General features: G+C 43.4%; 1 protein-coding gene across 5 annotated transcripts in view; it reads right to left on the bottom strand.

The window, feature by feature from the left end:
* Positions 1-13,257, bottom strand: part of mpp7a (membrane protein, palmitoylated 7a (MAGUK p55 subfamily member 7)) — a 173,412-nt gene that overhangs the window by 38,549 nt on the left and 121,606 nt on the right. For 3 of the 5 annotated variants that reach the window (XM_039789958.1, XM_039789954.1, XM_039789955.1), the window contains 6 exons: positions 10,376-10,572; positions 9,644-9,708; positions 2,748-2,789; positions 2,023-2,043; positions 1,899-1,913; positions 964-996 (listed from right to left, as the gene is read on the bottom strand). In XM_039789958.1, the coding sequence (XP_039645892.1) occupies positions 964-996; positions 1,899-1,913; positions 2,023-2,043; positions 2,748-2,789; positions 9,644-9,708; positions 10,376-10,572 (373 nt within the window). The remainder of the gene's footprint in view (positions 1-963; positions 997-1,898; positions 1,914-2,022; positions 2,044-2,747; positions 2,790-9,643; positions 9,709-10,375; positions 10,573-13,257) is intronic. The other 2 variants (XM_039789956.1, XM_039789957.1) reach the window with 2 other exon arrangements.

Here is a 13,257-nt window from a genome sequence, read left to right as displayed (position 1 = left end):
ATTGAGCTTGGCAGACATGGCTCAAACTCAGTATTTATAAACTTGCGTGTGCACTGGATATCCTGTGAAATCTAAAGTCTAAACTGTGTAATGTGCATGGAGAGCTCTGAGGCCAGTTCACCTCTTGACCTCAACATCTGAATATAGACAGAATGGGATAGAGAGACAGAGAGAGAAATAAAGAGACAGCAACTTAAGAAAAAGGCAGATGGATGGACAGAGGATTTGTGTATGAGCCAGTTAGTACTGCCTGTGGTCCTCCAGAGGGACGATACCTTATGATTTGTCGGGAAAATGACAGTGGTAATAAAAGCATGATGGGAAACATTTCTGTACAAGACAGAGAATTGGAAGCAGTTCTCTGAAAAGGGCTGCAGAACCAAAGCGGGCCATGGTAATTGTCATTAAGTCTGACCGGGACCACATCAACGAAACCGGCGCTCGGCCGGACCTCCAGAACAAAGCGTGGAAAACAAGCCGTCCTTTTAACACAGATCCATCCAGAACCATTCTCAAAGACGTCTTCAGACCCACAGCAGAGCAGAACAGGATAAGTACTACATTCTGCAAATCCATGACATGATCTGCCAGTGGACTCATACTGTCAAGGGAGCAAAAATAGCACACTGTAGGCTAGTGAACCACTACAGAACTACTCTTTGTGTTTTACATGGGAGTCCAAGTTGAATCAGTTGTACCAAAACACTGTGGGAGTTAGAGCAATATGTCAAGTAGATTATGAAAAGCAGATAACCATTTGTCAGTGTAATGTCTGTTTAACATGGCACACACTATAAAGGCTCGTCTATGAAGGAAGAACTGAAGGGTCAAGGAAGGATTAATGGAGCGAACACATGTAAATCTAACACAATCTTGGCCACCGACTCCACTGTTAATGCATTAAAAGGAACAGCCACGTCAGGAGGGCAGAGGACAAAAGGAAGAGAAGACAACATCTCTCACCTAGGTGGAATCCGCTACTATAGTCAGCATCCTCTGGTGATGAGAAGAGAAAAGGAGGAGAAGCCAGAAGAGAGGCACAACATCATGTTAAAGAGAGTAGTCAGGCACCTACCCCTCCAACCACATACCGGAGAGGTGAAGGTCCATAGAAATACAAGAGAAAGAACATACAGGTACAGTCAACATACGTACAAGACAACAGATTTTATTTTTTTATTTTATTTACTGTATGTTGGTGGAGTTTCAGTTAATTAGGTCCACTTTGTCCAGAGTGATAGCCAATGATGTAGTGGTAAATAGAAGGAGAAGTTAACTAAGACCTCCAGCAGATGCATCATGAGGCAAATGACTACCAACATGATGGCAAATGTTTTTCTTTATTTTTTCCTATAGAAATAATAGTATGAATTGACTTTACAAAATCTAGGCCACCCACACAAAATAAAAGTTATATTAATTTAGGTTTACAGTCCATTACATCCCTGGCCATTGCTTTAGATGTTTTTTGGAAGTCACTAAATAATTTAATGTTATGAGTTAGTTCGGCTTACTTATGACTTAGTATTACTTATGACTACTGCCATGTGAAGGAATGATTCTCCAAGCGATGTCCACTCTAATGGCAATGACAAGTTAGCTGGTGAAAGATGGGGCTTTGTACAATGCAAAAGCCAATAGCCTGCAAACTCTTCACAGTTTTTAAAAGGAGGAATTGACAGTGACGTTTGACGCGCCCCCTTTAAGAGTTATTAGCTTTGACTTAAGAAGACAAGGCCAAATGAAAACAAGAAGGATGGAGAGCAGAGGTGAGAGGGAGACCTTTCGTTACACACAGAAATTATGAAGGGGAACCAATCACAAATGGTTGGACTGTGTGCTGCAACACTATCAGCCAGTTAGGTCCTATTCAATGGGAGATGTCAGACAAGTAGTACCTTCGATCTCCTCAGCTGTGAGTGCAATAGAAGCAAGGAATGGAAATGAGTCACAGTTAGAGAACATTTTGGATTACAAAAAGTAAGTTGGAAGAGATGAGAGAATAAAGAAGAGGAAACCTACCAAACTCTACGGCCACATCGTCTTAGAAAAGCAAAACAAAAGACAAACAAATGACAAAAAGAAGAGTTAACATCTTAATATCTTATGTGAAATACTCTAATTTGAGCTACAGTTAAGTCTGTATCTCTCTGTTATACAGTACACTAGTACTCAACAATATGACACATCCATATTAAAATATTGCTTTGAGTTGAGTCATTTGTTATACAAAATTTAAATAGCCCATAATTCTATTTCATTTTGTAATGTTTGTGAAAAACTACTATCGATATTGTGTCTAAAAGTAAAATTACTACATTAATGTAACAATACAACACAAGAATTACTACATTACTTTAACAAAAACAAACTAACTCAATGTCCACTTAGTAGCCCGAAGATTTCAACTGCAACTGGTGGTCTTTATCAATAGGTCATGTATGCTCAGTTAACATGGAGATGGCTCAGTTGTCATGACATTAACAAAGTACGGAACTTTGGAGGAAGAACGTAACCCCAAACCGAAGTTTTATCCAGGGTACGTGATGACAACCAAGTAAACTCCATCCACTGATGAAGACCAAGAGATACAGTTAAAAGCTAACTACTAACTGGACCTTGTGTTCAGATTTTCTTTTTCTAACTACTGTATTTTCATCAAACTATAAGAATGAACTTTGACATTCTACAAAATAACATTTCTACTGTTTTTTATTTTGCTAGAACACATTTATATCCATCGTTACCTAGTGAGACCCAGTCTTTGGTACATTTCTGTGGTGCATCCACTGTGAGTTCACAGAAAGAGACATATTTAAATTCAAAAGGTTTTAAGGTAGCATTTGAAATCCCTGCAGATGTTTAGGAGTGCCATCCAAACAGCTATAAGATGATGGTTTCCAAAAAGGTAGCTGATTCTAGATCAGTATACAGTATCTGTGTGTGTGTTTGGTTTATGAATCCATGAACATTTGGAGGCACTTATACATGCTTCCTCCCCTTCACGTGTTCCCATTTTAGCCAAACAAGGTTAAATCAAAACATACATGGCACCATCCAGCACAGTATGTTGCTTGACTTACAACAGCGCGTTCATTTCCCAGAGCGCACCGCAGCTCAGGGACATGTTATGTCACAGCCGGAGTTAATGACTAGCCAAAACAGTTGTGCTAAAACACCAGTCCTGAGAGAGTGTAGAGCCAAAAGTGTCTGCCTTTATCTGACATCTTGTTTAACATGGTAGTGTTCACAGCAATGTTCCTACTGATGTTGCCCTCCTTACGCTGCAGTGTGACATTTTAAGTTAAACCAGCACCTAAGCCACATTTTGAGTAGGATGAGAGGTAATTGTAGAGGAGGAAGACAGAGGCAGACTTGAAAGAGGAAACAACTAGGACAATATGAGAATGATTAAGATATCCGAATCCTTCCAAGTGCTGTCCTTTACACCGTGGAAGGCTTTCATCTGGTGCCTATCTGCCACAGGAATGCTTTGCATTGCTTTATGGCCTTGTACATTCCTAGTCTAATGAAACACCATGTGATAACACTGCAGAATGTAAATCGACAGGGCACGGCCTATTCTTAAAATGCTTAAATGCTGGGAAACCTTGTCCTGTGCCTTTTCTGAGAGCGCATTTCACCCGCCGGCCCAAAGAAACATTTTGAGAGCAGTGAGAATGGGCTGAAGTCATGATGATGTGTATGTGAGTGGCCAGGCCTGCAGTGATGGTGGCAGCCAAGCCTGTCATTTACTGAGCGCAGGGAGCCATGGCCGCCCAAATTGCGGCCGCCAACTTTCTCATTGTGCCGTCAACCAGGGTACCAGTCAGCTAACCAGGCTTACAGGGTGCTGCAAGCCCCCCCCATATCACATGTCGCCCACATACCAAAGATTCACCACAAAGGATGACAGAAGGGGAGAGGGTAGTGTTGGAATGAAGGGAAAGGATGGATGAGATAAACAGAAAGACGAGCGGATGTAATGTTTGTTAAAGGATAATTCTAGTTTATTATAACTTATTTTTGTAGTTTTTGCTGTTGTTTTTATTGGTTATAATGACATTGTACTAATCATCGTAACTGCTAAAGCTGGAAATATGACGACATCGCGACTATGGAGGGGAGGTACGGAGGGGAAAGAAACACCAACGGTCACAGTGTTTGCCCTATAATTGTACAGGCCTGGCGGGCCACCACAACGGGAACCCCAGCCAGGCCAGAATTTCTTTAAATGCCAACAGCAGTAATGTAACTGCAGGAAAGTCGAGTATGTTATCTAAACCGCTAATGTGCAAGTGCTGTGCAAGACCCACAGCACATATTGGCAGCATGTTTTCCTCCTCAATGGCAACATGCATGCAAATGCAGTCTTACTGTATTGTAATGTGCAGACACAATGCCAGCTGGATAGACTTCTGTTCATGCACTGTAGCTCGCCATACACAAACCAAATTGTTATTTGGCAACTGTTTGTAAATCATAAGTGATGTCTTTGTCATTTTGAGACTGCATGCCAGGGAATCACTTACAGGAGTTTTCAGTCAAGTGCAACAGAAAGTCCTGCGAACGATTGTGGAATACACAGCAGCCGCAACAGGTGGGCACAGTTCTAAAAAGTGCAAAATTGTCCAATTTGGGCTTGAAACATATTTTTTCTTATGTGATAAAAAAAATCCATATTTTAAAAGAAGCATTTTACTGTGAGTTATTAGGAAACACAGCAATATGACAACATCGCAACTAGGTACGGAGAGGAAAGAAACGCGTACGGTTACAGTGTTTCTACTATAATTGCACAGGTCTGTGGCTGTGGCCGCCAGGCCAACGTGGAACCCCAGCCAAGCCAGAACGTTTTTTTTAATGCCAACAGCAGTAATGTAACTGCAGGGCAGTCGAGTGTGTTATCTAAACTGCTAAAGTCAGTTAAACAGGTGAAGCGAAGATAACGTTGTCGTTGAATAGTAGGTCATCCACAAACCCATTCTTGTTATTGTCCTCGTCATCATCACCACGACTATAAACGATCATCCAAGTTGTACTACCAATTAGAGAAAAATAAAATAGTGGGTATCTTTAGTCTTTGGATTATACTTTAGTTGTATGGATTATATCTGGCACAGTCAAACATACAGTGTCAGTACTGTAAGACAATCTTGCTTCTCCTTATGTTGCAGGAAGAAACAAAGGAATGACCCCTAGTCAGCAGCCTGTAAACAGCACTGAGTTATGGGCTGATGTCACCTTCGCGGGCAGCAAGCATATAGATGGCCTTCTCCTTGAACAAACTGGACGCTGTCACTTTCTCTCTTGCTCGCTGTATCTCTCTCCTTTTTAAACAACCAACATGAGACCAGTGGAATTTTCCAGATGACACAGAGGGAGATCTTTGTCATGCATCTTTCGGATGCAGAGCTGATTATTCAAAGTCAGGATGAGGAAGCGATGAAATGAAACACAGAGCAGAGCTGGTCTGTATTAAAAAGCTGACTTCATATAATATCACTCATTTGGATACTGACAATGAATCAATCAGGGAATTTTTACACGAAGGGAAACGATCACAACTTGATCTATAAAAACGTCAAGGGTGGTCTCCAAGGTTTATCTGGTTCTGACCTTTGAGAATCAAATGGAACTTTTCTCCCGCACCCACTGCGCCCTTGAAATCTACTCAAGCGTCTGTAAGGGTTTAAAAAGGAAATTGACTGATAAATTGAACACAGGGCCAGGTTCAGGGCCACTCAAGACCGATCTTGGTCAGCATTTCGAAATGGTTCAGTCGCTCGCTGGAGAGAGAGGGAGCGAAAGTGAGAGGGATAGTGCTGTAATGTATGGAGAGAGACGTAGAAAGACCCCAAGGTGAGCGATAAGTGTGTCCACGTGTTTGGCAGACTGCGAACCAAACCAAACAATCAGACAGTGGAGAGGTTTGCATGTCAGACAGAGGAACAGACATGCTGTATGAAAGCCCAGAGAGCCGTTAGTATGTTCAGAGAAAACAGATGGGAAAGCTGGAGCAGAGTCAGATATTGATGGAAGGGAGCTGGGGGGGCGGGCACCTAGGCCAGGTTGACAACAATAGATGTAAAATAGTTGATTTAACCCCTGTACCAGATTAATAATTGACTTGAACTGATGGCACTTTAAACATCAGTTTCATAACCGAGGAAGAATCCATGAAAGCTGCGAGAGCAACAGTGAGGAAAGGGATTATTTATATCTTGCAAAAGTTAGACGAAAATGGACACGGTTAAGCAATACTCGCCGCAGCCCCTCGCCAACACCAATATTGTTCCAGCCGACAGAGCTCCCGGGCTGGAAAGAGAGAGAGAGATAAAGGGACCCCCTCCTCAATCACCACCTCTGTCCTCCGCTCAGTAACAGCGGGGTCTCCACGGTATCCTTCAATTAGGTTGCAGTTTATGGCCCCAGGGCCCAGCGTCCAGGGGGCCAGGATCCAAACTTTTTCTCCATCCACCTCTCTTGACCCAGCCACCACGACTCTGCAGGGCCACATCGGCTACAGAAAGTGACCCCTCGACTGTTTCCCTTTCCATCTACAGTATTCCTCCTTCAGTCAATCCATAAAAAAAAAATTCACTTTCCTGCATTTCCTCTTTTGTAAGGTTTTTTTTCTTTTACACCGTTCACTTTTATTCACTCAACTCGTTGCTTAATACTCCAACTTGATCCAACATTTTTCTCTAATTTAGTTTCTTTTTTTATTTATTTTTTTAACACTGAGACACGAATGTGCAAGAACAAAGAGTGAACTGTTATCATTCCCCAGTTATTCATCTAGTAGTGAGAGGGCCATGTCAAGGGACTTCCTACTACTTCTGCTGTACAAACAACTAATGCTTACAGTATGTATGACATAACAAAGAAAGTTAAGCTACAGCTCAAAAGGAGACTTATGTTCCTTTGGTATGGGCTGCAGCGGACTCTACTACATTTTACACCTGCCTTCTGTGCATAGAGAGAGGGTGGGGGTGGTTACAAATCCCATAACTCATAAGAGGAACTGGGCCATTAAAATGAAATAGTAAGGGAACAGTACAGCACTGTCTGTCTTTAACTCTTTAGCAGGCTATTTTTGGCCATCCTGCACCATGTATGCCAGTACGCGGTTGAACATAACCAGGAAATGACAACATCCATAATTCACCCGGGAGCTTAAAATCGGAGGTAAAAGTTCCTAATGCTAAGTTTAGAGGTGGTCAGCGTAGCTCTGTTGGTTATTTCGGAGCTCCATATTGAAAGAGTCACGTTACATTAAGGGGTCGATGCCATGTTGAGGGAAACAAGTACATGTTCGTCCCAAAGTGGTAATCTGCGGTGAAAAATATGGCCTATAAGAACTAGGTTTTGGATCAATGGGGTCATTGTAAGACCAGAGCAGACCTATAAAGCCAAGTACAATTGGGTGTATTTTTCAGAGAGTTCATTTGTTTTAAAATGCAGAATGAAAGGAGGGATACATGTTGTACATTGCAGAGGACAACCTATGCACTCTTATTAAGCCTAAATATATGGTTAGGAATATAAAGATATAGGCAAATATACTGTATATAGCAAGGATACAAGCAGGGAGGACAGGAAAGTTGTGTAGAAAAGGAGGCATTTGGAATAATAAGCTTGTAGCTGATGTGAAGCAGAGAGGAAAAATATGGAATGTATTGTCGCTGTCCGGCAAAAACCTCGTATCTCCATATTTCGTCTTTTTTTTTCATAAATCAATGCTATTGGTCCCTTTTTAGGTAATTCTGTGGGTTATTCAAATATTTAAAAAGTGACAAAGCAATTTCACCTGACTTCGTCTGTTTCAAATGAGCCTTTTCTCATTTCCTGAAAAACAACAGTTTTGGACATACAAGGTTTCCACCATGTAGGATAACATATGGATAATGGTTTTGTTGCATGAGGGACATTTAAAAAAAAAATCTTTTTCAGTTTTGAATATCACAAAAAAACGCAAATGTCAAGTAAAGAGCGTGATGTCATTAAGCTGTCGACTTAGGTCTGTGTGGGGCGAGTTGGCCCACAAGTTCTGCAAAGACCCACAGCAGATATTGGCAGCATGTTTTCTTCCTCCATGGCTACAGGCATGCAAATGCAGTCTGATTGTAATGTGCAGTCACAATGCCAACTGGATAGGCTTCTGTTCATGCACTGTAGCTCACCATACACAAACCAAATTGCTATTTGGCAACTGTTTGTAAATCATAAGTGATGTCTTTGTCATTTTGAGACTTCAGGTAATCATTTACAGGGATTTTCAGTCAGGTGCTAAAAGAAAGTCCTGCGAACGATTTTGGCGTGCACAGCAGCCGCAACAGGTGGGCACAGCTTTAAAATGTGCAAAATTGGCCAATTTCGTCTTGAAACGTATTCTACGTTGTTGTGAGTTATTGGGAAACAGAAATCATTACTGTTACTGTTTTAGACTGGATGGCTGTGCAGACCTCTACTGCACACTCCTTAGGCCTACTTCTCTTTTTGGTGGCTGATGGGAGTGAAGGTGGAGAAGATGTTCAACTATTGCTGTTAAATTAACATTCCTCAGTTGCAGGCTTGTTTTTGAAGACAGTTGTTGGTCTACAGCAAAAGACAACTGTGTGACATCCCAATTGGCACTTCAGTTTAAAATTTTGAAATGTAATCGGCCATAAATCCCAAAACAGTGGCCCTGGTCATTCTAAACTTGACAGTAAAGTTCGCTCACAGCATAACCATCAAAGCCCTTACTGTTCGGAATTGCCCTCTATTAAAAAATGAGGCTGGCTAATTCAAAGTTATGCTGTAAAATACTTGAAGCCTGCAGCATTTCCTCACTCTCATTGGCTCGTGGCTCTTTTCTCGTCTTAAACCTAAAACCAGGGTCTGTAGGTCATACCTAATTGTTTCTGCTGCTGTCCTTTTCTTGTGTAACATGGTTTATGTCTTCTGTCTTCATTATGAAGCAATCAACAATCTTTGATTTATAAGGGTAATTTAGCTATAATCCTCCCCCATTTCCTGATCTCCCACATACTGGCTTATTATAGCACATTACTCCTGCTGATGCGTTCTCCCTAACATTGCAGCACTGACTGGCTAGGATTGGGTTCACCGTATAGGCTCGTGATAATGGGCTCCGCGGATCAGTGTTGCCCCCCCATCACATCTGTAGGTCTAGCATCAGATCATTAATCCGTCGTTGAGCGCTTTAAGATGTGGAGAGGTGAGCTGGATGGGTAGGCAGGCTGGTGTGTTGGCTGGAAGGTGTAAAGGCTCGGAGAGGTTTTCCAGAGGGCAAACCTCCTCCCCTCTTCGCATTAAAGCCCCTGCATGACTTAGACCACATCAACAGATGGAGAGACAGAGGGGGACAGAGAAAAGAGAGTCTGGCAAGAGACTGTGAGAGTAAAACATGGAGCAGACAGGAAGGTAAATCCAGACACACCACTTCCTCTGATGACAGGCGTGAAGCAGTGCAACTGTGCCACAGGCTTCAGCAGTCGCCTCAGAGTGCAGAGATGGGTCCTTAATAACATCCCTAGCTTCCACGGTTTGTTTGTTACTATCCCTTCATCTGCATTACCACCCCTAAACCCACCCACCTGTTGGTTTGTTAGGGCCTATCACAGCAGATACTTACATGATCGTCGACTCAAGGTCTTCTGGGGCGGGAGCGTCGCAACAGGTCGCCACAGGGCAAATCTCCTGGAAGAAGAGAGAGGAGGATAAAGAAAGAGAGAGAAAAAGGCACAATAAAACCATCAGTTTTCATGACCGCGTAGGGAATAATAAACACTCGCTGCTACGCTTCAATATCAACCAGTTTCATTCCGTCAGCCGAGACTGGTGAAAGAAAAGCAGGGAGATGGTGTGAGGACGAGATAGAGAAACGCACTTGCTATTAACAAAACTGCAGGGTTAAATCTGAATGTGTGAATCTTCTCTATTTTCTTTTGCTCTTCTCTCTTTCTTTATTGTGTGTGTGTGTGTTTTTTTTCTCCTCGCTCCTCCGATGCTCTTGGACGGTGCCAAGAAACTGCCCCAGCCTCCTGAGCTCTGTGTTGCACATCAAGTGCGGCTGTCCGAGCGCACACTGATGTGCGATTTTCCATCTACTTGCCATCCAAAGTGGATCAGTACCAGCACTATCATTTTCTGTCATTACTCATTTCGGGGCCAGACATTGTGCGGAAATCCAGAATATTCTGGCGCGTGAAGCAAGAAAGAAAAAAAAAAACGTAGAAACTGAGGAGAAAAAGAGAAAGAGGGTGAAACGTGTGCGACAGTGACAGCAGTAAAGACAGTTTGGGCCAGCCTTGTTAAGCGGGAACGGTAGACAGGACAGGCTGATCTAAGTGGAGTTGTTTCTTACCTCTCCTGGAACTGTTTGGACGGGATAAGGCCGGCACGGGGATTGGCTTCCCCTTCGTGTTTGGCCTGCCACCAGGTTGCATCATCTTGGCTCATGATCTGAAGGATAGAGCCCTTCTTGAAGGCCAGTCCAGCCTCTTTACATGGGATGGCTTTGTCCTCCTTAGGGTCGTAGTCAAAGAGCGCCTTCACAAACACCTGGACATACAGCAGAGGAGGGGCGGGGAAGAAAACAAAGAGCTGGATTGAGGGCACAACAGGAAACACAACGGTTCACTGTTAATGACTTTTCCCTCCATTGCGTAGAGCGTGAACCCCCAGAAGGTGCTTCACCAACGCTCAGGTTGATTATTCTAGAAAGGTCATTGCAATCAGAAGTTGAAACCTGCAACTGCTAGCCAAGTAAGTTTCTGCATGTGGTTCCCTCAACACTTAGGATGGACTAAGCCCTGTCACCATCTTCCAAGTGTGGCGAGAATTAACATCTCCTGAGTCAGAGGCTCCAGTTGGAAGTGCTTTGTTCCACCCGCTGACGTTCTCTTATCCTAAACACAATCTAATAATCAGCAATCTTTCCACATTGAGAAACAAAAAGTTGTTTTTTTCTTTAAGGAGTTGGTCTAATTGGCTTTGGCAGTGGGGGTGGACGCAAATCATCAACACAAAAGACGTTGGCCCTTATAGTGGAAAAATCTCTGACATCTTTTCCCTGGTGTGGGCGGCAAGCTGCAACCTACAGCACCTTGCTGCATCTTCTGTCCAAATTGAGATCTGTCAAAATGAGTTATCACTCCTAAGACACCTCAGTACATGTGGAAAGAGAGGGAAAGAAAGTGTGTATGTGTGAGAGAAGAGAAAACAAGGAAGAGAGGGGGAGAGATTGCATTTTTTCGATGTCCTGTTGATTTAAAGAGTGCTTTGTGCCATGTAGTAAAATTATGTTTCAGACAGAGATGTTTTGTTTGGGTCATAACAGCCGCTTTGGCTGCTAAACCCTCCGACAGAACACACTCATACATCTACACACTGAAATCTCCTTCTCCCTTGGCTGAGTTTATTTGGCCTGTAGATGCTCAGCCACTTAGCTGCCCCTTGGTGTATCTACACTACCTGATGTAAGCGTACAGGCTATTTTCATTAAAGGAGTAGCTGAGTGTTTGGCACCGGCAGACTATATATCAGACGGGCCAGACAGTTTCAACCATTACACGATGACAAAGGATGTAAGTGGCCCACCCTTCCCGTACACTTCTCTTACACATGCAGGGTGGGCTGCATTGTAAGTAATGATAAGCTGCCTTCGACCCTGGAGCTTTAGGTTGATCCAGCCTCTGTCTACTACTGATAGAGTGTGTGAGAAATAGTGTATCACCTCAGCACCGCAATGGGTGAGAATGATGGAGTGCTGGTTGGAGTGGCTGTTAAACCACCCTCAAAATGGATGCAACAGCTAAAGATAAAGGCACATCTTTAGCTCATGTTAAATGTCTGGACAGATCATCTTTACCTTTTCTTCTAGTATATCTACATGACAACATTTAAAAAGTAACATAACACTAAAGGCTCTATCTTACACCCGGCGCAAAGCGGCGCACAAGGAGTCAGCTGAGGTGGTCCGGGCATCTGGTAAGGATGCCCCCTGGATGCCTCTCTAGGGAGGTGTTCCAGGCACGTCAAGCTGGGAGAAGGCCTCCGGGAAGACCCAGGACTAGGTGGAGGGATTATATCTCCACCACTGGACTGGCAACGCCTCGGGATCCCCCAGTCAGAGCTGGTTGATATGGCTTGGGAAAGAGAAGTTTGGGGTCCCCTGCTGGAGCTGTTGGCCCCCCGACACGACACCGGATAAGCGGTGGATGAATGGATGGACGGCGTCTGTCGTTCAACTAAGTATTGATAACACTCTTAGGGCCTAATTTACTAACACTAGCGCAGTTTGCGCTGCGTCTGTTTATGCGAGTTCGGTAATAGCGCACGCTATGCTTCCACAGTTTGCGTAGTATTTATCAACCCTGACACCCATCAGGCAATCAGCGTCTTTCTCCGCCCACTAGACCGTAAATTGCGCTGTAGCAAAGCGGTGCAGACTGCGATATTCCCACTGCTGATGCTATGACTGTTTGAAATGATACTGATGCCAATATTTGTAATGTAGAGAGGAGTTTAACAACTGCTGGAGTGGGATGTGAACGCTGAGTGGGAGATTCAATTTCATCTTTGATTTCTTCCAGTAACTCTAATATTGCATGGCTGCTTGATCTGTAACGCTTAATGATGTTGTGTTCACTGACAAAGTGTGATTCTTCTGTTAAAAATATTTTCAGCCTCGCCTATGTCTTCGTCTTGCTCAAATTACTGTTGCCATTTCACCAGCGGCATAAAGGTCACGAGGAAACTTCGATTGCGGCTGATTTAAAGAGGCGGAGAATTTCCCCCCCCAGAATAGGAGGCGCTCTTACTGACAGTCTTTGTAAATACCACGGAATATATAATTAGGTGCACTTTGCGCTTATCCTCCCACCTTTTTGGGTGGAACTCCCACTTTCCCCACGACCCTCCCACGAACGCATATTGAAAGCGCAACTTGTCTCTTCTCGCTCATGTGGCAGACAATCTGCCATTTTACCCAAGTGCGCCCTGTTCGTAAATAGCCCGCATCGGTTACGTCCGTCTTTGCGACTAATTAGCGCCTGGAAACAGGCGCAAACGGCTTGATAAATCTAGCCCTTAGAAATGACTGAATGACAAATGAATTTTTAATTTGATGGTACTGATGATACTCGAAAATGAACTAAATGGGTTTTATTTCTTTAAAACAAAACGGTGGTGGGCAAGTAATGTAATCGGGGGATGCCAGATCACCTTCTAACACCGGTAACACCA

Source organism: Perca fluviatilis, chromosome 22 (genome assembly GCF_010015445.1).
Source record: "Perca fluviatilis chromosome 22, GENO_Pfluv_1.0, whole genome shotgun sequence".
NCBI classification, from domain to species: domain Eukaryota; kingdom Metazoa; phylum Chordata; class Actinopteri; order Perciformes; family Percidae; genus Perca; species Perca fluviatilis.
Note: the sequence above shows the minus strand (reverse complement) of the source record. Positions and strands in the feature narration are given on the sequence as shown.